Genomic DNA, 22648 nt, shown 5'->3' on the forward strand with positions numbered 1-22648 from the left:
GTGAGAAAACCTACAAAAGAAGTTAGGATAGTAACACATTGTAATAGGAATTATTGTTTCTCGTGATTAGGAAATAATTTTATCTCATACACATGCATAAAAGTATATAGAATCCATATTTGTTTTTTTTCTCTCTTTTCTTTACATGGTAGAAAATATTTATCTCTTATGACATGAGAAATATTAATCCCATTGTATTATATTATTAATAGGTGAAGTAAACGAAACAAGGAAAGAGAAGGGGAAATACGGTTTATATAGTTTATTCTGCATTTCAAGTTCAATCGGACGTGTGTGAACATACCATTTCTTTAGTCCAGATCCACGGAATATATGAACTTGAATAAAATTCACTCACGGTATTTGGATTCTATCCTCATTACACTCATACTTTTGAAATAAGCTGGCTCACCTGTTCTGTGTAATGGATGGACAAAGGAATCTATTTTCAAATTTGTTTCTAATGTTGTACTAAACAAGCTTTTGGTTCCAAGATTTTAAGTTTCAATAGGTCCATGGACAGTACTCCGAACAAAGAATTGGAATACCTGATACTGATGTATTTTTAAAGGGTTTTATAAGAATTATATTGTAGGAAAAGTAATTGTGTTATGTTATAGAGATTCGTTTTGCGTGCCGAAGTTTTTTTTTTTTTTTTGCTGTGGGCCCCACAAAATGTTGTGTGTGTAGGAAACTTTTTGTAGTCATGTTAAATGATAGATGATAAACCCATTTTTAAAATGTCCTTTCAAATGATTACATACAATCCTATCTTCCAAACAGCGTCAACTGCTCATCGTTTATTTGTCAAGCTGAACCAGGCTAGTTTGGCTACAAGGTCCAATCCACTAATATGACTACAATATTGTACGTTTGCATAAATATGGAGTAAGAGATTTCTGGTAACCAGTTTATATTATATAAGTTAATTTCCAAAATGTAAGTGCCGTGCCGAATCAGTGCTTTTGTCGTGCTTTTCATATCCCAAGGTCAAATGATGGAGACCTAAAAATGTCCAGGTTCGGTGAGTGAGATTGAGGGATTGTATCTTGCTTCTGAATTGACAAATCTAATTTCCGTTTTAGAAGCGAAGTTGCTTGTGCCTCCAACTCGTCAAGATCAAGGTCATTATAAAATTGATCATCACATAGAACATCTATAGTTGAGTCGGCATCCGCTGTTTCTTTCTTTGAGTGAAGTGCAAATTCTTGTTCAAGGTTCATATTTGGAAAGTTTCCAGAATGGTAAAATGTTAATCTTCGTTTACGACTTCTTATCTCTGTCCTAGTTCCGGCAAGGGAACCAGTTGAAGGCACTGCTTTGGAGGTTGTCTGGTTGATGTGAACTGATTCTGAAGTCCGATTAGCTGACTGATCGGTTGGTTCTGCCTGAAAATGACTCGTTGTCTTGCCTGAAGAATCCCCACTTTCACTTACACTGGTTGCCATAGTCACATGGTCAGGACTGAAAGTGGCAGAAAAATTGAGCCCTCCATTAATTGGTGTTTGACTCAGCAAAGAACGCCTGCAGCAGAGCTAATTTTAATTATGCAGGTTAAAAATGAAGTTAATAATAAATTGTTTGTAGTTGAGAGTTCCAATCACTCAAAACAACCAGAGACACTGGTAATAAACTTCCGAGGTATATTGGTGAAAGTATAGGAAATATTTCTCCGAAGCTTATGGTTTGATTCCATCTTGCGCATTTGGGTACCATATAATTGCATAAAGATTCATCGTCTTTTTCTACAACCTCAGAACGGTTCTGAACAGATCATATATACAAAAGAAATCCTTTTTTTTTTTTAACTTCACAAAAAAGTACAAGTTATGTCTTAACTCTTCAATGGGTGATTAAGCTTCAGGAACTAAACACGCATTCATCTTGTCCACAACAAAGAAGTAAGTAACCCTGCCCACCCTCTCCCTCGTATCCCGTTATAAATTTAGAAAAACACGAAATATGATTAGTGGATTACACTATACATGGGTGGAGAGGGGGACCGGGGAGGAGGTGATGGCGTGGCCTTGGACCCCAACCCTCAAAACTCCTCCAAAATTTTGGAAAATCTTCACGTATTTTTTATTAGATGGATTTTTCTACCAAATTTCTCAGAATTATGCACGCTATTTTACTTATGAAGGAACCTATGAAGAGAGAGGGAAATAGCAGAAATATAAAATACCTGTAAATTGCCATCATGTCCATTCTACTAGCTTCAGCCTGACTGGCCGCTGAAGGGTTGGTCCTGTCATCTATGAAACTGTCAACTGAATTGCCATCCTCGTCATCTTCGTCATTGGATATGTAGGCATCTGAAGATACCCTGAGAATATTGAACAGCTCATGAGATTGGATATCTCTCACAAAATGTCCATGATATGCAGATTATTTATTTGAATTTCTTAAGTCATTATATCTTGCCAATCATTAACGAAACATGTGCTAATAATAATGGTAAATACTATTTGCCAAAAAATGATAAAATAAAGGATGAGAATGCAACATCGAGTGATTCTTTAGCATAAGCTTACTCAGCTTCCTCCTCAATGAAGTCTCTCACAGTATGTGTTGGTGTCCTTTTACCTAAAAAGTAAAAAGTGAAACAGCATAGCCTTAAGTTTTCACCGATACTATATGACAGAATAGAATTTATTATATATATTTCCAATTTGGTTTCAAAGAAACAAGATTTGATCTACAATACTTCAATAAAGCAAGGAACAAAAGATGCATCAAACAAACTTAAATCACCTTGGCCATGCTTACATCGTGTGGGATTGGAGGTAGAAGATGATTTCAAAAGGTTTGCTGTTGAAGCAAAACAATTATTGTTTTTCTGATTCATATTACTGTCAATATCATCAGCTTTCCGCAACCTTTTAAATTTGCGTGCAGGTTTAATGCTTAAAGACATTTCACCACAGCCTAAATGTGATTCTCCACTGAAGCATGGGTCAGCGATATGTGTATGGTCTTCGTCAGTTGGGGAAAGGAAGACACGTCCTCTTCTAATTGCATACTTCTTCAGCTCAAGTAAAGGGGTTTGAGTTTCATTGACAACAGGAGAAGTAGAGGCATTCTTACCAGGCCCACTATCAATGATGACCTTTTCAGTTTCCCTAAAACATAAAGAACTAACATTGCCTTGTTCGAGAAGATGAACAGGTGAAATACAGTCTCGAATGACAAAGTTGTTTCTTGATTGCCCTGAAAATTTCAATTTATTCCAGAACAAATTATTTAATCACATTCACACAATCAACAAAGTTATCACTCTCAATATTGTACTCAACCACATTATGACCATGAAGAAACCCACCTCTTTCATCAATGGGAGACTCTGGAACAACACCACTTCTAATAAAATTAGTTAAACGAGGACTAAGTTCATCTCTTAAGCCATCCAAGCATGCATCTTCAACCAACAAAGAAGTCTTGATCTCCACAAGATTGATCGTTTCACCAGCATTATCTCCCTCATTTGACACACTTTTCTTAGCAATTGGAGTCTCAGGAATTGTCTCATCACCCTCGCATGTTTCCTCGAGATGCTTACCCAAGTCACAGAGAGTACTATCCTGGAGAGTTGGATCAACAGAGTCTTTGGTTTGAATCTCCAAATGACAGGAATCCAGCTCCAGACAATTTACATAGACTACATTCCTTCCCCTTGTATGCCTAGAGCATGATTCATTATCTGTAGAGAACAAAAACAAAAAGGACTTTCCATTAGCTAGTGTATTCTCAAAATTCAAATGTTATCAGATATTTGCAAAATCTTTTACAGAAGAAGAAAATATGTTAATTCACAGAAAAGACATTTATTACGAACACCCATCAAGAAGTAAATTTTTTGAAAAGTAAAAACTATAACAAAGCGACACCACTTTTCCATGGCCATGTTGACAATTTCACTGCATAATCATTGAAAATGAGGTTGGACCAATAAGAGGAATGATAGCACACTAAGAAAACAAAATTATGTTTATTTACAACAAATTCTTTATAATCTCCCAGGTAATTACAGAATGTCTTTTGAATAGCGGGGAAAACAGAGGCAGTGCTCAATATCATGCAATTGCAAGCTGCAAAGAATGCAACCTTAATGAAGCATGATGAAGTATTTAAAATGAGAAAGAAGATAAAAATGACAAACATAATCCCAATTTCAGAATCACATTGAATATAATATTTTATAATATGTCTTTTACTTGGTGTCTTGATTCATAAGTCATGTATTTATTGTCTGGCAATAAAATTTAGGAGAGAAAATTGAACGGATTATATTACCTTTTATACCCCCATCCAGCTCGGTAATTGCAACTGGATTACTATTTCCTAAACACAGATCTTCCTGAATTAAACAAATAGACATCATTTTATTAAGGAAAAAAAAAAGGCAGATCATAGTATGACCCCGATCATATTTAATACAATATAGTACTAATGTAGAAAAGGATGTAGAACCTGAAGAGAAGTTTTGCTATCTCCTGGAAATGATACTAGTCCTTTCAAACGCTGCATCATATCTATAAGCATCAATGTTCCAAAGGAATGTTTCACTTTATGCACTCTAGAAGGAAAGGTCTGAAAGTGGGGAAAGGCAATAAGAGATAATCTACATTTATTTTCCCCAGTAGGGTGAAAATATGTTTCCAGTAAATCATTTTCAGCATCAGTGAGTTTCTCCTTGGATGCAGAAATGTGAAGATGGTCGTCTTTCACATTCTTTTCACGAGGAATATATTTCTCAATTGACAGCTCAACATATTGAACTTCTGGTTTAAGGATGTGGGGAATCTACAGAAGTATTTAGCAGGATTTAGAAGATAAGAATAAAAAACAGAAACAAAAAAAGAAATTAGAAAAAAAAAATAAAAGTAAAATAAGAAGCTATCCGATTGTTTCCAACCATCCTTGGACTAGGATGAAAGCTGAAGCTATTTACGCCCCCATTTCGCATGTGTTTACTTATAGTCTTGCTCTTAGCCTGTTTTCGCAAGTAGCCTTTCAACTCTGTCCCTTCACAAGCTAAAACTAGTAATACTTGTTAAGGAATCATTAAAACAAACACTTAAAACTTTTCAGAAAACTAAAAACTATTGAAACTCCCAGGACGTTATTCACCAAAACTAGTAGTGGAGAACGTCATGAATGTTCATTTCTTTCTCAGCAGCAAAAATTGCCAAAGAAACAAATAAAACCGACAATCACAGGATATCAACTCGTCCATCATGCTTTCTTCCAGTTCTCCCCATTCGCTGAATCATTCTAAGTGGTGAAATATTAGCATCAAAAGATATGACAAGATCAACTTCCATGATATCAAGACCTTCTTCACCAATTGATGTAGCAACGATGACATTGTAGGCACCAGACCGAAATTTCTGTTGGTGAACTATGTAAGAACATGGAAGGAGTGAATATTAATATTATATCAAATGGATTACATACCTTCAGCACAGCCTGTTGAACTTTTTGGGACTGACCCTTCATTGCTTTTCCTGTAAATCATCAAAATGAAGATTTTCTTTTATGCATGATGGAATTTATAATGATGAAGGCCAAAAAAAGGAAGACAACAAAGAACAGGAAGATACAAGTTGGAGGATAAGACATTTCTCATGAATAAAGATACAGAAGAAAAAGATGCAGATATCACCAATGCTTAAGAAAGATTAAGAATTATTTAAAGTCAAAACAAATTAAGACTTATTTTATGAAATCTCACAGAATTAGAAGCAATGCTTGATTACATTAGATGTTTTGTTAGCAAAGAGCCTATTTGCACTGATGAGATTTCGTTTGTTGGGATTGTGTCCCTTTTATTTTCTTTGCTAAAAGGGATATCTTATATCCCTTTTCTCCTTGTACCTTGGCTTTTCTCTCCGATAATACTTCTTTTCTATCAGAAAATGCAACAATGAAGTTGATGAGTCACAGAATTTATTTGAATTTGAAAGGAAAAACGAAACAGGCCTTGATGCCAGAATTATTATTTATGTTGTTAGAAGAGAGACTGAGCAGCAGGTGTTCATGAAGGGTAAAATACCCCCAGACTACTATTGCTAACATGAGTCTTTCCCTCAGTAGAAGTAGTAAAATAGGATAAATAATTAAATTATGTTGCAAATTTGAAGATCCCATAATGCTCTATCGCCTGATATGTTTTATGTAAATAGCTGCTCTATCGATCTGGAATACGTAACTTGTTGTCTTCGATGAATTCAGGCTGCGTCATCCTCTCAACTTCGCAGAACGACGTAGGAAATGGCTTTAAGGTGTACTATCTATTCTGCACTTTGGTGTATTTGGCTTGAGCAAAACGATTGTATCTTCTACAATTCTTTTCAGCTCTCACATCTAAAATGGGACAAGATTGTTTCTGTGGCGTTTTGGTTTGGTCTGATGGTCTCCTTAATGGAATTTTCCCAGAAGATATACAAAGGTATCGGTTAGCGCTTTTTTTTTTTGGGCAAACAAGCATATTGCTCTACTAAAAATTTAATTAACAAATTAATAGTTGATATTAATCATAGGTAGGATATTGTAAAAATCAATAATTCGTGTTACTATTAACGTTATTACCAATTAATTTCACCATTAGATTAATTATGTTAATCTAACGGTTATATTTATGATTATGATTTCCTATATTTAATATAAGAGGAATTATAACTATACAAAGATGGAAAATAAATATAACTGTTGGATCAATATAATCGATCCAACGGTAAAATTGATTGGTAATAACATTTGGTAGTAATACTAATTGGTTGTTACAATATCATTAATAACAATTAGTAGTATTATTAATTGGGAGGGTTATATTGATGAATTTCTTTTCTTACAAACTACACTAAGTCTCACTAGTCACATCCTCTTGATCAAGTCTAGTCAGACTTAATGTAATTTGTAAATTTGTAATAAAAAAAGTTTGTGAATATAACTCTTCCCATTATTAATTATAAAGTATTAATTGAATTCTTTAATAATAAAAAATAACATTAATGTAATTTATTGATCAAGAATTTCATTAACACTCTTCTCACTGTTCATCATAAAACAATCTTGATGTAATTATTAAGAAAGTTAAATTAACATCAATTTACTTTATAACCAAATTGATGTCCCCTATTTTTTAGAAAGACAATTTTTTTTTTTTTTGGAAACTGATCCTAATTACCTCTTTGAGAGGCGAATCAATACCCCGATATCCCCACGGATTCGGTTCTTTGAGCCGCTTATGGAACTAATCCAGAGTTTAAGTGCGAGTCCAAGGATTACGGTACTTATACCCCTCCCCAGATGGTGTTGGTGGGATTCGAACCGAGGTCCTCTCCCACCACTCAATCCCCATGCTACCAAGTGAGCCCTCGGTAAAGACAAAATTATTATGAGAGAAGAAAAAAAAGCGACCTCATACACAAGGTAGACAAAAATAAGAAGAACAAAAATGAGATTACCAAAAAAAAAAAAACAAGAGAGAACAAAAATGCTATTAGAATAAAGCTAAAAATCTGGGAAGAAGTATTGCCATAAATGGCGGCTTGTCGTATCTCAAGAAAAATCATGACAATATAGTTATTTTATGCATAATTTGATGACGGTTTATCTCAATTGTCAAGGAAAGTTTCTCTTGTTTTCTCTTTCTCGTTTATATTTTATAAAAGGGGTGCATTTCGGCACTTTCTCCAAAAAATTACGTTTTTTACCCTCTTTTATAAAATAAACTCTATATAAAATGTTACAAATTGAGTAATAAAAATTATAAACTGAATTATAAAAGGTTCAGACTCATAAAAATTATAATTTTTTATTACTCAGCTTGTAACCATTATTATTCAATTTATCAATTTAAAAATATAATATTCTTTTATTTAGAGAAAGTACGGAAATAAAGACCCTTACATAACATACTGTACTGGTATTTACCTCCTTCATGATATGGCTTTAACCAATATTTTAAGAATCAGGGAACAAAATATTTGACTCTGATTTATGTAAATGTCAATTCCATTGGTTATACTGTACCAAATAAGATATGTTATTGATAATAAATGAGACACGTTAAGTTCTTTGCATACACAATTATAGAACAAAGCCACCATTATAAATACCTGTACTTTGACCAATAAACTGGGTAGCTCTGACTAGTTCCCCAGTGCCCCCAAGTGCATCCATAATGTCCCTGAATTCGTTAACATAAGAAAATTTTCAAATTTGGGTAAAAATTCCCAATAACTACGTAGATTAAGATAATGAAATGACTCAATCTAATTTTACCTGACACTTTCTCTATAGTTGGAGAAAATAATTACCCTGGAGTTTTGCGGATCATTGGTTTCTGCAACCACATCCAAAGATGTCATTGACTGATGAGTATACATTCAATGTAAACTATTTGACATTAAAGAGTATAATGAAAAAAATCCAATTATTGGAAAAAGAAAAAATCAAACTGAGATTTACAAGATTTTGCCTATTGAAGGTACAGGTTGTAAAGACTACACATGGTTGGAAATTTATACCAAATTGTTTTAAGGCTTTTTTTTCCTGTAGACCTAACATTTCTCATCTAGTATTCAAGTTCGCAGCCTGCTCCAACATACCAAGCCCCTGCACACAGTGCACCTCGGTTAAAGATTACCCTCTTTCCTTCCCAAACCTCCAGGATTTAAAACACCATCAAGAAACAGTCAATGTCCCTTCAAACTTAAAAATATTTACGAAAGTATTACTCTTATACATCACTGTTTACCCGTGTTATACATCTCGTTTTTTGGTAGACAAGAGGGGGATTATTCTCTTTCTTTTTTTCTATAAAAGGGAGTTGTAGCATAAAAAAGTAAAAATGAAACGTAAAAATACCATAGTGAAACATATGATTCTGTGGGGCTTGCTTAGAACTTCAAAAAATAATTGACACACATATCCTCTGCATTAACAACAACATAAAAATGCAGAGGCAACACAAATAAAACAAATGCGTACCCTAGTAATAATTTGATAGCAAAACCTCAAAAGAATAATGCTATGTATACACACATCATCTCACATTTGTATAATTCTTAGTTTCCTACCATATGACGTGATCTCACCAGAATTTCTGCACGCTTTTACTCTAATGTTACCACCTCGTAACGATGTTTAAGAGTATTTGGCCACGTGTATAATTAGGTATTTTTCTTTGTAAAAGAAGCACAAGAATATAATTCTTCAAGTAGCGGGCCAAATTCAAACGAGCGTTTCTAAACCTTCGGACCTCTGGAGACAACTCACAAACTTGACAAAAGACAAATGACCAAATCCTAAAATAGAAATAGCATGAGAAATTTGGCAACTGGACAATGTATAAGAATATGATCAATTGCTTTCTCATTACACTGACAAAGGCAACACTAATAAAATTAACTTCACTCAGACTTAAGCATAAGCAAATGCTGCTGTCTACAAAAAGAATCAAAATGTTCAGTAGTCTTTCAATTCAGCTTTCCATTCCTACATCAACCCAAACGGAAGTACCACAGAAAAACATCCTGGCCAACTTCTATCAGCTATATGGCTATATCCTCACAAAGTCCAGTCTTTCAGCAAAATGATCAGATGGAAAGAAACTTCCATGACGCAATTGACAATCGTATAACAGCTTAACAAAGGAGACATGAATATGCAGCCCAATCAACGATTAATCCCTTTAGTGAAATTTTGGAAAATTCAAGAAATGAATTATTTAAAGGAACATACAAACAGAAAACACAAAAGAACCAAGACTTGATCATTATTTCAGACTCCATCTTAAATTTCACAAACTTCGGAAGTTTTCAAGACTCCCTAATGAACTTCCATACTAGCTGCCTAGCTCAATCTGAAAGAAGCCTAAGGAGCATTTTTTTTAATAAAACTTGTTAAGCTAAATATCGCCATTAAACTCCTGCAAACTCTTAACAATCAGTCCCTTTATGCAAGACCATTTTTGTCACCAGATAACCAGAACAGTTTAGTTGGAAAACTTAAGAATGAAAAAACCATATACAAAATTGATAATAAGTTAACAACAAATTCCCTATATAAATTAAGTGGTGAGAAAATTTTGTGAGATCAAAGTCATTTCCATGTTATATCTTTCTTGAGGATTCAAAACTTTCTTTACGCTATTGTAAACAGCTAGAAGGCAAATACTAACACCTTGGTAATTCACAGCAATTAAACTCAGCATGAGACAAACAGAATTCTACTTACTGAAATGCTCCAGTAATAGTTCTAGCATTTTGGACAACTTGGGACTCGATGCTCCATGAGACAAGCTTTGCTGCATTAGTTGCCTTGCTTTTAGAATAACTTCATTTTTACTCATAAATTTTGCAAAAAACCTGAAAGAAGGTATCGTTAAACAGAACCATTGTACTGCAACTTCAAATATATAAAACTTATAGAAAATTTCATGCATAAAATAATGAAATGTCTAGACAAAGCCCTCAAAAAAAAAAAAAAAAAAAAAAAAAGACAAAAATAACACGGCTACAAATGTTTCTTTATCCTAAAATAATGTCATTGTCAAAAGCAGCTTTTTTTTTCTTTTTTTTTTGTAAATACAAAAGCAGCTTTTAAGTCCACCTCCCCTACATATCAACTAAGATCACAAAGCTAGATGTCCTAACAAGTAATAAAATTTTGGCCTTCAATTCAACTAAAGGCAAACAGGGATCAGGAACCAGTGATCACTGTCTTCAAAATCTACTTAAAAAATGTAAACATGGAAATCTCAAAAATTAGTGATCTAAATGTAAAGAATTTACCATAAACAATGTGTAATATGGAACATTCTGATTGCATATAAAATTAATCAACTCAGTTCTAGCTTTTACGACGCGACTATTGGCAACTTACTGACATGTTCTTGCTGTTTTGGATGACTTGATGTAGAATTCAATGTAAACACGCAAATAAAGCTAATTTTGTTTGACTTTGTAATGCCATAAATTCATAGGAACAATTGGACCATATGGCAACAGAGGAATCAACAATTCATGTTTAAGGAAGTGATGTCTCAAGATCAAATCAACACGCCCAAAAAGTCTGTGCGGTTGGACTATTTCGTTATATATTCTGCACTATGCTATTTTTCTAGATATTTTAGAATTTAGATACTCTTCCTTTGATACTACCATTGTACTAGCCTTTATCTTAAATTAAGTTCTTATATTGCCTAAAGGATCAAACAATAATACATGTATATATATATATAAAAAAAAAAAAACCATAACTTTTGCAATTGTTGATTACTTAGCTAATATATAAACAGTAGATATGAAGTATAGACAAAGGCCTACCCTTGCTTCAATTTTCTTTCGAGCATCTCATATGCTGGCCTTATTCCATGACTTGAAAGTAGCTTATGGATGTAATAAAGAGTAATAAGAACTCCAAAATACCCTTCAACATCTCCATAGTTGACATGAGAAAGATCTTCCCTAGGCCCCTGACGAAACTTTTCCCTCATTTCAAGTAATACACAAGGGCTCAACTGCCAAGCATTCAAAACATAAAAGAGTAATTAATGATTCAGCCATATCATCAAGCCTTAAAAATTATGGCAAATGGTAGTAGAGTCCAAAAGATGTGACAGCTAACAATGAGAAGTTAATGAATCTTAAGAAAAATATCTAAGAGAGCTATAAAAAATAATACTGTTTTGGAATGTTGTTAATGTAGTTTCAAATCATATGGGTAATAAATAACAGGGGATATATAATTTACTAGAATCTTATCAATGCGACTAGAAAAAGAGACAAAAAGCCTGCCCGAAACTATCTAAACCCTTATATAGACTTAATGAACCAAAAGCATTCTGATTGCCTTAAAGTGGGCTATCTTGGATTTCATTGTTTAGTTGAATCTAATGAGTTTTCTAGCTCCTTGAAACATATTGTGAAGTGTTCTTGAATCTGTACATGAGAGCATCCATGACCATTAGATAACAATTTGATGTCAAATCCAAATGCAGCAGGTCATTCACATACTTAATGTGTACAAGCCCAAAGCAGTTTATAGATTATCGCATCATAGTTTTTCTTCAATCGAAGCTGCTTCTACTTAGGTTCAAGCCATCATCACTGCCATAAAGTAGGAGGGTCATATAAGAGTCTTAAAAAAAAAAAAAAAAAATCAGCCGTAAGTCTCCATGGTACCTTTTAGGGACTAGGAAACTCCATAAGCACTTTCTAACTAAACACGAACTCTTAGGGTTCTCTTCTAAAGCACTTATATTTAATAAAATTAACAACTATTCATCTGAGCTTGGGGATGGTGGTGTCAGCAACTGTTAGGACCCATTTGCAAGGTATGGGACTTGAAGTCCCACATTGGTTGTATGGGCAACTAATGTGGGGTTTATAAGACCTTGGACACTCCCACCTTTTGAGCTAGTTTTTGGGGTGGTGCATCCCAAGGTTCTTATCAAATAGTATCAAAGCCTTCCACTGTGTCTCTAGTCGCAATTGAGCGGCGCTGGTGACACTAGAATTGCAGTGTTCGCCCAAGGCTAGTAAAAAGACTAGCGCAAAGTCAGCTCGTGTGGGAGACGGGGCTGCGAAGCGTGGTGGAATGTTAGGACCCATTTGCGAGGTCTGGGACTTGGAGTCCCACATTGATTGTATGGACAACTAATGTGAGGTTTATAAGGCCTTCAACACTCCCAACCTTTGAGCTAGCTTTTGTGGTAGTGCATCCCAAGGTTCTTATCAGCAACATAGGGCAGAATCGCTCTTGCTTATATAATGTGAACCCATATTCATGTAAATGCAATATCGTCAGACCAAAACCATCCTCCTTTATCCTATATTGCTTTCTAAATTCTTTATGAGCTTTCCATACAAGAGGATTATGAATTCCTGAGGCAATTCTATTGATCAACGTATTTCAGCCTTATCGCCATCACCCAATTGACCTTATTTACTGATTACTAACCAACACTATGAATATAGCACTATTCAACATCCTGGTTGTGTGACAAACTAAATGCATTCTAAGAAAGAAAGAGAACAGAATCGCATAAGTATATGGACAAACAATGACTGACACCAAGATCACAAAATATTGTTACTCTTTTTCCTTTTTTATCTTAGGGGTTAATATATCTTGTCAATTGTTCCAAGTCCTCCAAACAATTACTTGATTATATTTATATCATATGATTTAGAAAGAATTGATGAATGTAATAACCATCTTTACATATGTTCCCTTAATAGATGATGAAAGTAAAAAAGAAGGGGAAAGGGGGCACAATCCATGCTCAAATATATCTTGGTGGAACTTCAACAAAAATCACAGATAAGTCATGTAATTATTAGCTAACAAAAGGTAGAGCTATCTGAAACTGGGGACAAATGAAAAATAAACTACAAGGTACAAAGAATCATACAGTGCGATAATCTCTATTCTGAATGACCCCAATTTTTGTAAGCCTGGCTACTACAGGGCGTATTACTTCCAAAAACTTATTGTTTATTTCTGCAGCATCTTGGCCCATTGCAACCTGGCAATATAGCAACAAAGATCTCTAAGAAAAAGCAAAAATATAACTCCAGATTCCAAATAGGGATGTGTTGATTACCTGTATCACCTCTACCTTCCTATTGTGAACATATGAGATAACGTCATGGTCAGTTTCACTGCGATATTCGAGCTTGGAGATATGCAGATTATCAATAACATCCTGGACCGTCTGCTGCTTTGCTGAATATCAAAGTTAGAATTAGAACACAATATTTTTTAAAGAAAAGAAAACTGAAAAAACAAAAGATTATCAAAAACATACATCCCGGCGTTGCAGTTAACGCTAATATTCTCAGTTGTACCGGTACAGCCATTAACTAGAAACCAAAAGAAAACAACAGAGATAAATCAGTTTTATGTTGTATATAATAATGAATGAACATATACTATTGATAAAGACCAGAAGTAACTGAAAACCTCTAAATAAATCAAACCTGACGAACTGCTTCACAATAAGCGTAATTTCCCATTGCCCTGTGAGCTTCATCAATTACCAAACATACCAAGTATTTCACCAAACACGTACCTGAACGAAACTAAATCATGAACAAGACAAAATACAGCTACAGAGCTATATCAAATGAAGCAAAGCATGGTATATGCCACATAAAAATCTATCCAGGGAAATATTATGGAATTGATTAAGAAAATCACCAGAATGAATATCTTTTTCCAATACTTGTGGAGTGACAAAGAAAACTCGCTTTGTTTTCCAAAAACGAGCTCTTTTGGGAGGACTTAGCTGACCGGTCATATCAACCGTCCATTCCTGCAATTAAAATTCACCAAGATATTTCATAAATATCATCGAAGAAAATATGAGGCGAAGGTGAATAAGTAGTAAGAAAAGTTGTTACTTGAGGTATTCCCACAATATTATGGCATGCTTCTATCTGCTGCATGACAAGTGGTCGAGAAGGGGCAGCAAAGACTATTTTACCTGTTGTGAAAGAAGTAGCAGATGAAGATGGTTTTCTCAGTTAAAAAGGTTAGGTAACGTATGGATTGATATGTGGCATTGGCAGTCAGTCACATATAGCTAAAACTGTAAAATTTGTGGACACAGTCACACGTTACATTACCTTGAGGAAACCATCTGAAATAATTATACATAACAACCGCGGCAATGAGTGTTTTGCCAAGTCCTGTTGGCAAGGCCACCAATGTGTTCGAAAAGAGTGCGGACTGGGTGATAGCAAATTGATAGTCACGGAGAGGAACATTAACTGCGAGAAAAATGAGCAACAGCCTTCAATTTGAAGTTGAACAATTTAGATAAATAATCAAACAAAAAAAAAAGAGCCTAGTATTATTCTACCTGGGTATATCCAAGTTTTGGCTGCCTCAGCATCTATGTGGTGGATGCAGGTGGCTCCTTCGGCATCTTCTTGGGTTTCCTTCTTGTCAATAGTCACAGTGGATTGCTTTCTCTTCTGCTTCTCAAAACCCTTTGGGTCACTGCTCATTTGACAAACCACGTCGGTTTCTCTTGCAGCCGCTTCCCAATCAAACCCCTAAAAAAACTTCAAAAAATAAAATAAGAGTTGTTGAGTTTGTAAGGAAGCTAGTTAGCAATTTCCATACCTCATCGTCCATTATTTCATAAGGATTATTGGATGCCATGCAATAATTTCAAAAACTCGGATTCCGATGCACCGGCAAGAGTAAGATAACCGTGCGCTGCGCACAAACACAACACAAGATCCTTCTCACTCACACCAAAAGACAAAATTAAATAAATAAATAAATAATATTGGCGCCAAAATGTGCTTCCGAGCCCCCAAATTAAACACACTACCAATCGTCCAGTGGGCTATCAACAATAATGGCCCAATTCGATAAAACCTCAAACAGAAAAAAGTTGGACCTGTGGAGTGTGGACTCTACGAAGAAGATAAGTCCACGTTCACTATCATCCTCTTCCTCTCCCTCTGGTTGCCAGCAAATGGTTAGTTGATTATGACAAATACTTAATCAATATTCCTAATAATATTTTAGTTTATCAAATAATTTTTTAGTTATATTTTCGAAAAAAAAAAAATTATCACTATATTAATAATCGTGATTTTTGATAAGTTAAATAAATAAGATCGCCCTAGTGTTTGCTTTTATTTGGGTTTCTCTCTCGCGTTTGCATATATGCTCGGGAGAAAGGCTCTCCCTACAGTTTAGGTTAGAGAATTCGTGTTCTGGATGGATACCCATGATGATAACTCTGTTTCTTTTGTCTTTTTTCTTCCGAGGAGCGTGATTTTATAGTTCAATTTTGGTTCTTTTTTCATCTTTTCATATTTCACTCATCTACATCACCCGTTCTGCTTGGCTCTATAAATTCCAATTTTTTAATTTATAATTTTTTTTTTTTCCCTTTTAGAGAGTTTATAGTGTTTGTTCTCTGTAACTATAACCCAAACATCATGGTTTCCTGATTTAACAAATTTTTGCGTAGCTTGTTATTTAATGACATAATTGACTAGTTCTGTTTTTATCTGAGAGCTTCGATTTGTTGGTTTTCTCATTCTTTATTTATTTATTTATTTACTTTTTTTTTTTTTTTTGGGACAAAGGAAATAATTGGCTTTGTCTTTGTAAATGTTTTGTGGGTTCAGGATATCAGTAACCTGAATTTATGATGGGTGGAAGTTCTATTGATGAAGATTGGGAGCTTGCTTCCTCATGTAATGAGGTTCGGACTGTGGTCTTAGTTGGACGTACTGGCAATGGGAAGAGTGCAACAGGTAATTCTATTATTGGAAGGAAGGTCTTCAACTCAAGGGCTAGCTCCTCTGCTGTAACCACCTCATGTGAATTACAGACAACTGTTCTGGGTGATGGACAAACTATTAATGTTATTGACACCCCAGGTAAAAAGGCATGGTAACTTGTGATTTGCTTGAGTTAAGTAGTATGTGTGATTGTTTAAAGGAAACTTTGTTATAACCGTCTAACCTAAAAAGTTTCACAGGACTGTTTGATTTTTCCGCTGGAGCTGAGTTCGTTGGCAAGGAAATAGTCAAATGCATTGATATGGCTAAGGATGGGATCCATGCCGTCCTTGTTGTGTTCTCTGTTAGAACACGCTTTACTCAGGAAGAAGAAACTGCTCTACGCAGCTTGCAGACATTATTTGGAAGCAAAATTGTTGACTACATGATCGTGGTCTTCACTGGAGGAGATGACTTAGAAGAAAATGATGAGACACTGGAAGATTATCTAGGTCGCCATTGTCCGCAGCCTTTAAAGGTTTCTATAGTAATATAATTTAGATTAACTGCTATTCTTTTTTGGTTCATTGGATTTTTAACCTTAATAAATAGATGACTTAGAAGAAAATGATGAGACACTGGAAGATTATCTAGGTCGCCATTGTCCGCAGCCTTTAGAGGTTTCTATAGTAATATAATTTAGATTAACTGCTATTCTTTTTTGCTTCATTGGATTTTTAACCTTAATAAATAGATGTGTTAAAATTTCAGCTTGCCTTCTTGAGCTCGCTTCCCCAGCTGTGCTAATCATTAGTAAGCCTTCTTATGATATAGGTTTTTTTAGAAGCTACTTTTTCTAACTTCCGAGAAAAGTTCTTTTTTTTTTTTTGTTTTTTTTTCAAAAAACTTATCTAATTATCATAAATTTTTTAAATATATCTTTTAATTAAGAGTTTTTTTTTCTTAAAATAAAAAACACACAAACAAACAGACCTAAACTCTCATCTGATGCCATTTGGGAGATTTAAAATATTGGTGAAGTCTGCTTAGTTAATTAGCTTGTCTTGGTTGTCTAGGTCTTGTTTTTTTTTTTTTTTTTGGTCATCTTTAGGGTGAAAATCTAATACTCTATTCTTGTACTTGTTCTCTTGTATTTGTTATAAACTTTTTTATTATGTACTGAAAGAAAAAGGTAAGAATAGCTGAGCAGCAGAAGCTTCTTCTTCAGAATGCTTCACCTGCCCTCTTTTCATGTTGGTATAACTTTTAATGCTGCATTTTCCCTGGTTTTAGCTGTTAAGTCACTTTCTTGGCAATCATTTGCTCCTTTGCTGTCTTGCCTGAAGTATCTTGGATTGTAGGAATGTCCATCTGCAAAATCTCAAATGGAAAATAAATAATTTTGTTGATCTTCAATTAATTTTTATCAATACCATAGGAAATTCTTTCTCTGTGTGAGAATCGTTGCGTGCTTTTTGATAACAAGACTAAGGATGAAAGGAAGCGGTTTGGGCAAGTACAACAACTTCTCTCATTTGTAAACATGGTTATATCACAGAATGGTGGACGGCCATATACAGATGAGTTATTTACAGAACTGAAGGTGGAAGTTTTGCAAATTTCGCAATCTTGTTTCTTAAATCTTGTAAAATAATATATGATATCATTGAATTTCATCATTTGACTGCAGAAGGGAGCAATGAAGCTGCATAACCAACAAAGAGAGGTTGATTCCATGGAAGGATATTCAAAAGGAGAGGTATTGGAGTTTAAAAAGCAAATGCAGCAAACATATGATGACCAGCTAAAACGAATTACTGAGATGGTACCTTCTGTGTCCATATTTTCTGATACTCGTTATTTCATCTGGATGTTGTTTAACTTATTTTTCTGGAAGTTAAGCACGGTGATGCTTTCTTTAATGTTATGGAATTTTCAGTAGCAGCTTTATATATGTATTGGTGCATGGTTCATAATATGCAGATTATGGATAAAACCAGCATGTACTTAGTATTTATACTCACTGAATAGTTGCATTCATTCAGGTAAGCTATTGTTGGTGTTCTGATATGAAGATGTAATCTTAAGGATCTATTAAATCTTATTTAATATCATAAATTAAGTAATGGGTGACAATCTTTTTTTCCGTTTCATGGGGCATAGACATGTACAGACCAATGGCCTCATGAATTTTTTACAGGAATAAAACAATAAGGTGCATCCATTATTAGTCATGTAATGTTTTCATCCACATGTATGTGTGAATTGACTGTGTTGAGATGGTATGATACGGCTCTGGATTATTTAGAGATTGAAACTTGCATAATAAAAGGGAAGAATGAAAGAAAAATGGGAAATGGAAGAAACATGTTTATTAATTAGAAAAACAAATGATCATACAAGAGACACTTCTCTTCCAAGGGGCACTCCCCGTCTCGCTGAACACTCTCAGTCAATACCAGAAAATACCACCCTATGCCAATAGACAAGACAACACCACAAACAAAACCAACCCATCTAACTAACTAACTAACCACCTCCTAACTAACTTTCTAATATTCGAGTATATTCTTTAAGAAGGAATATCTTTTCCCTCCTAATACAAATCGTATCATGGTAAGAGGACGCAATTATGATATGACATGAGATGATTTGGAAGGTGTGCATGCATGTAATGTTGTAAATATAGAAGATATCTGTTATTATTTGTTTCCTTTATTAGTCAAATTATGTAATTATTTTTTCTTTTAGTAGCCAGAATATGTTTCCTTTTTTTTTTTGGAGTAATCTCAAGGGTATCCTCCATATGTGGTAAATTACAGAATGTGGTAAAAATTGGGTATTTGAGCCTGACTCTATGAGTTTATATGATGACAACTGCAAGATGGGTAGAAAAAAATCTTCAGGGGTTGAAATTCTGGTTAAGATTCTGTCTTTTTCTTTTTGGATGGGGGGTAGGTGCTAAGAAAGATATATTTAAACATCAGAATTTAAAAGAATGGGCAGCTTATCTTCAACTTCTACGAAAGTAAGGATGAAGCTGTTACTACTTGTATAGCAAGAAAATGACAGTGTCAATCTGACCCGAGTTTTATTAGATTTTCCAAGTATGAAATGTCTAGAATTTGTGTATGGCAAGTCTGGTTACACTGTTTGATTGAGCCTTGGGGTGAAGAAAGAACTGCTTATATAAGTTTTATCAATCTTCTTGGACGAGAATTGGAGGGTGGGCTGACGAACAACTTCCATTTTTCCAAGGTGTGGAAATATTTAGCAATTGAAGTTATTGCTCCGCCAATTAGTAGACATTATGAGGAAGCATATATGTGTGGCTCGGATTCTTTTGATTTTAGGCTTGCCTGTGGTCAATGGTCATTTTCATATTCTTATGCTTTCTACTTTCTAGTGTTCCAAGCTTGAACTCTGAAGAAGGTCCCAACTCCCAACAGTGTACACATGTGGCGGAATATTGGATATGTTAACATAATAAGTTGACTCTCACCCTTTGAATAATTATATGGTTTTGTAGGTTGAATCAAAGTTGAGGGAGGCAACTATGAGGCTTGAGCAACAATTGGCAGAAGAGCATTCTGCAAGACTTGAGGCAGAGAAGAATGCAATGTTGGCTCAAAAGAGATCAGATGATGAAATTCGGAAACTCAGAGAACACCTTGAGATTGCACATGAAGAACTCCGCAAGCGGGGTGAAAGTCGTTGTGCTATTCTCTGATAGTACCTACTTCAAACTTCAAAAAGTTTATTTTATTTCTCTACTGGATCATGACATCAAGTATTTGTTGCATTTGTTGATGCTTGTGTAAATCCCATGACTACTATGCAATTATTATTATTCTGTGTGCATTTTGAGATTGGGGATCTTTTTAATTTGGCGCTCATACTTCTCTAGTCATTTTAATACGAAATTGAATGCTTTCTGTTAATGTGACATGTTGGTATAATTATTGTAAATACTTTGTTTCTATAGATTAGTCATTATTTTAGATAAATAATTAATTAGTTAAGTTTATGTAATAGACCGGATACAATATTATTTAATATTTTTCTATTCAACTTCGTATCCAAGTGTTCAATCTAAATATCTTTTTTAACAAGCAGAAAAAAATAAATGAATGAAAACAAACCAAATCTGTACCATTTACTCGTATTAGTCCCAACGAAATTGAGTCACACTTTTTCTACCCTATTGCATTCAGTGGTTTTTCTCAGTGAACAATGATATCAAAACAAACGTTTTTCATTTTTAACTTTCTTATTCATGGGAAAATTGGTTCTCTATGAAGATGCTTCTTAAATCAGATAATTCTTTTCTTTTTGTTGTTCAAAATCAATATAAATGCTCTTAAAGTTCCCATATACAGATATACTAGTTCAATAATCTTTCATTTCTCCATGAACAAACAATAATCCAATGCATTCATCTTTTCAATCCAAGACACAAATAAAATTACAATGAAACGAATTTCATCACTCCAAAGAATATATGTGTTGCTATCAGAATCTTATAGCGTTGCATAACTAAATTTTATTTAACTTCTGACAAAATTCTATACTTGAAATCATTCTCCTATGCATTACTTCTGAAGGAAAATTTACAGTCAAGGATGCTTCTGAGCTATGGAGACTGTAGAACCACAACTCACACTCCAAGATACAATTTGTACTGCAGAGACCACCATGAGCATAGGTATTGCAATCTATCATCATATTTGTGTGGAAACTTCTACCCTACTATAAGCTTTTCAGTTACACAAACTCACAAAACTGGAAGAAATAAAACAATTTTACTGCTGGAGTGCGAGAAGCCTATGAAGCAATTTCAATACTCAATATCCGTATGTCATAGTTTGCTTTCATAAGATCTGTGTTGGTTCCGGATGAACTCAAGAAGGAGGATAAATTGAGTTTATAGAAAATTTTATAATTTAAAAACAAACAACTGTGATAAAATAAAGAGTAAAAGGAAGAAGTAACAATTATTTTCAACATCAACATCGACTACACCTTTATCCCAAATTAATTAGAGTTGGTGGTAGATGAACCCAAATAAAAGATACGAAAATGTTAAAAAAAGATAAAAGATAAAAATAAATAGATAAAATAGTAATAAATATATATATATATATATATATATATATATATATATATATATATATATATATATATATAGGGTCAGAATCATTTTACATCAGTTTAAGTTACACTCTCAATCTTGACTAGGGGTGTTAACGGGCCGAGCTTTGTTCTTAAAAGGCTAAGCCTGTATTTAAATGTATCAGCCTGGTCAAGCCTATTACCTGTCATGAATATAATTTCAGCCTGTGGTGGCCTGTCTTATTTACAAAAAATAAAAACCTGGTTTAGCCTGTTTAAAAAAAAAATAAGACAACAAAAATTTATTTAAACAAAGTATACAATCAACAGCACTAGTAATTCCATAAATATTCATAAATTTAATGTATATCCAAATAGCATAATATAAAATAAAATCATTCAAAAAGTCTGTTTAATTAATAAAATGGGATGAAACGGATTGAGGAGAGAGAGAGAGGACTATCGTAAGAAGTATAAAAAATATAAAAAAATTAAAAATTAATATATTAGGCAAGCCTGAGAGGCTCTAAGGCCGAGCTTTTAAATTGGAGCCTGAGACCTTTTTATTAAACGAGCTTTTATACAAGTCCAAGTCTGGGTCCAACAATCAATTTTAGACATATAAGCTCAGGCCTTCACGAGCCGAGCCAAAGGCCCCTGTAAGGCCCCTGGCTCGTTTAACACCCCTAATCTTGACCATTGATCCCACTTATATCTAAGGGCTCTAATTTTTTAATAATGTGAGCCATTGGATACAAGTGGATCAATGATCAAGATTGAGTGTAAGACTTCTAACTCTTACACTGGTGTAAGAATATTCTGCCCCATATATATATATATATATATATAAAAGTAATAAAAGAAGGGGAAAAGAAGAAGAGGGAGAAATGAAGAGAAAAAGGACTAAAAATGAGTCATCTGAAACATAGGAATACAACGGGTCTAACCCTCCACCATGCTTATAGCTCTTCTCAATTCCGTTCTAAGGCACGTCGTCCGCCAATCTATATCTCACTTCATTAAGTCTTGTTTTACTACCTTTCCCCAAGTAAGTTTCAGTCTATCTCTACCTTTCTTTGTGTTGAGCTCTTGGTAACAAACTTTTGTTCTTATGGGAGCATCCAGGGGCCTTCTCATTACATGCGCAAATCACCTCAATCTATGTTCTCTCATCTTCAGCCACCGGTAGTACTCCTACCTTTCGTCGAATTTTTCATTTCTTATCTTATTCATCCTCATATAACCAAACATCCACCTTAACATCCTTATCT

General features: G+C 34.2%; 2 protein-coding genes across 4 annotated transcripts; one reads left to right on the forward strand and one right to left on the reverse strand.

Annotated features, from left to right (window-relative positions):
- Nucleotides 1-829: 829 nt before the first annotated feature.
- Nucleotides 830-14951, reverse strand: LOC133306552 (DEAD-box ATP-dependent RNA helicase FANCM; the record flags this gene model as incomplete). The annotated part of the gene is made up of 22 exons (XM_061506885.1): nucleotides 830-1524; nucleotides 2186-2326; nucleotides 2535-2586; nucleotides 2755-3210; nucleotides 3323-3700; nucleotides 4294-4357; nucleotides 4471-4803; nucleotides 4916-5043; nucleotides 5225-5390; nucleotides 5458-5507; nucleotides 8124-8194; nucleotides 8290-8350; nucleotides 10246-10376; nucleotides 11337-11530; nucleotides 13427-13540; nucleotides 13619-13740; nucleotides 13823-13877; nucleotides 13995-14086; nucleotides 14215-14329; nucleotides 14418-14500; nucleotides 14643-14786; nucleotides 14879-14951. Coding segments are annotated over 22 exons (3570 nt in total), but the record flags the coding sequence as incomplete, so codon positions are not given.
- Nucleotides 14952-15486: 535 nt separating this feature from the next.
- On the forward strand, nucleotides 15487-20192 carry LOC133306522 (immune-associated nucleotide-binding protein 9-like). Of its 3 annotated transcripts, none has more exons than XM_061506848.1 (6): nucleotides 15487-15508; nucleotides 16170-16424; nucleotides 16526-16803; nucleotides 17704-17868; nucleotides 17956-18090; nucleotides 19795-20190. In XM_061506848.1, exons 2-6 carry the CDS (start codon nucleotides 16190-16192, stop codon nucleotides 19993-19995), a joined length of 1014 nt encoding a protein of 337 aa, XP_061362832.1. In that variant the 5' UTR covers nucleotides 15487-15508; nucleotides 16170-16189; the 3' UTR covers nucleotides 19996-20190. The 3 variants fall into 3 exon arrangements, with proteins under 3 accessions (XP_061362832.1, XP_061362833.1, XP_061362831.1); XM_061506849.1 differs by lacking the exon at nucleotides 15487-15508 and adding an exon at nucleotides 15583-15732 and having other exon boundaries at nucleotides 17959-18090; nucleotides 19795-20192; XM_061506847.1 differs by lacking the exon at nucleotides 15487-15508 and adding an exon at nucleotides 15584-15732 and having other exon boundaries at nucleotides 19795-20189.
- Nucleotides 20193-22648: the final 2456 nt, after the last annotated feature.

This window comes from Gastrolobium bilobum, unplaced genomic scaffold, assembly GCF_033153095.1.
Source record: "Gastrolobium bilobum isolate Gb01-03AN ecotype WA unplaced genomic scaffold, APGP_CSIRO_Gbil_v1 utg3223, whole genome shotgun sequence".
NCBI lineage: Eukaryota > Viridiplantae > Streptophyta > Magnoliopsida > Fabales > Fabaceae > Gastrolobium > Gastrolobium bilobum.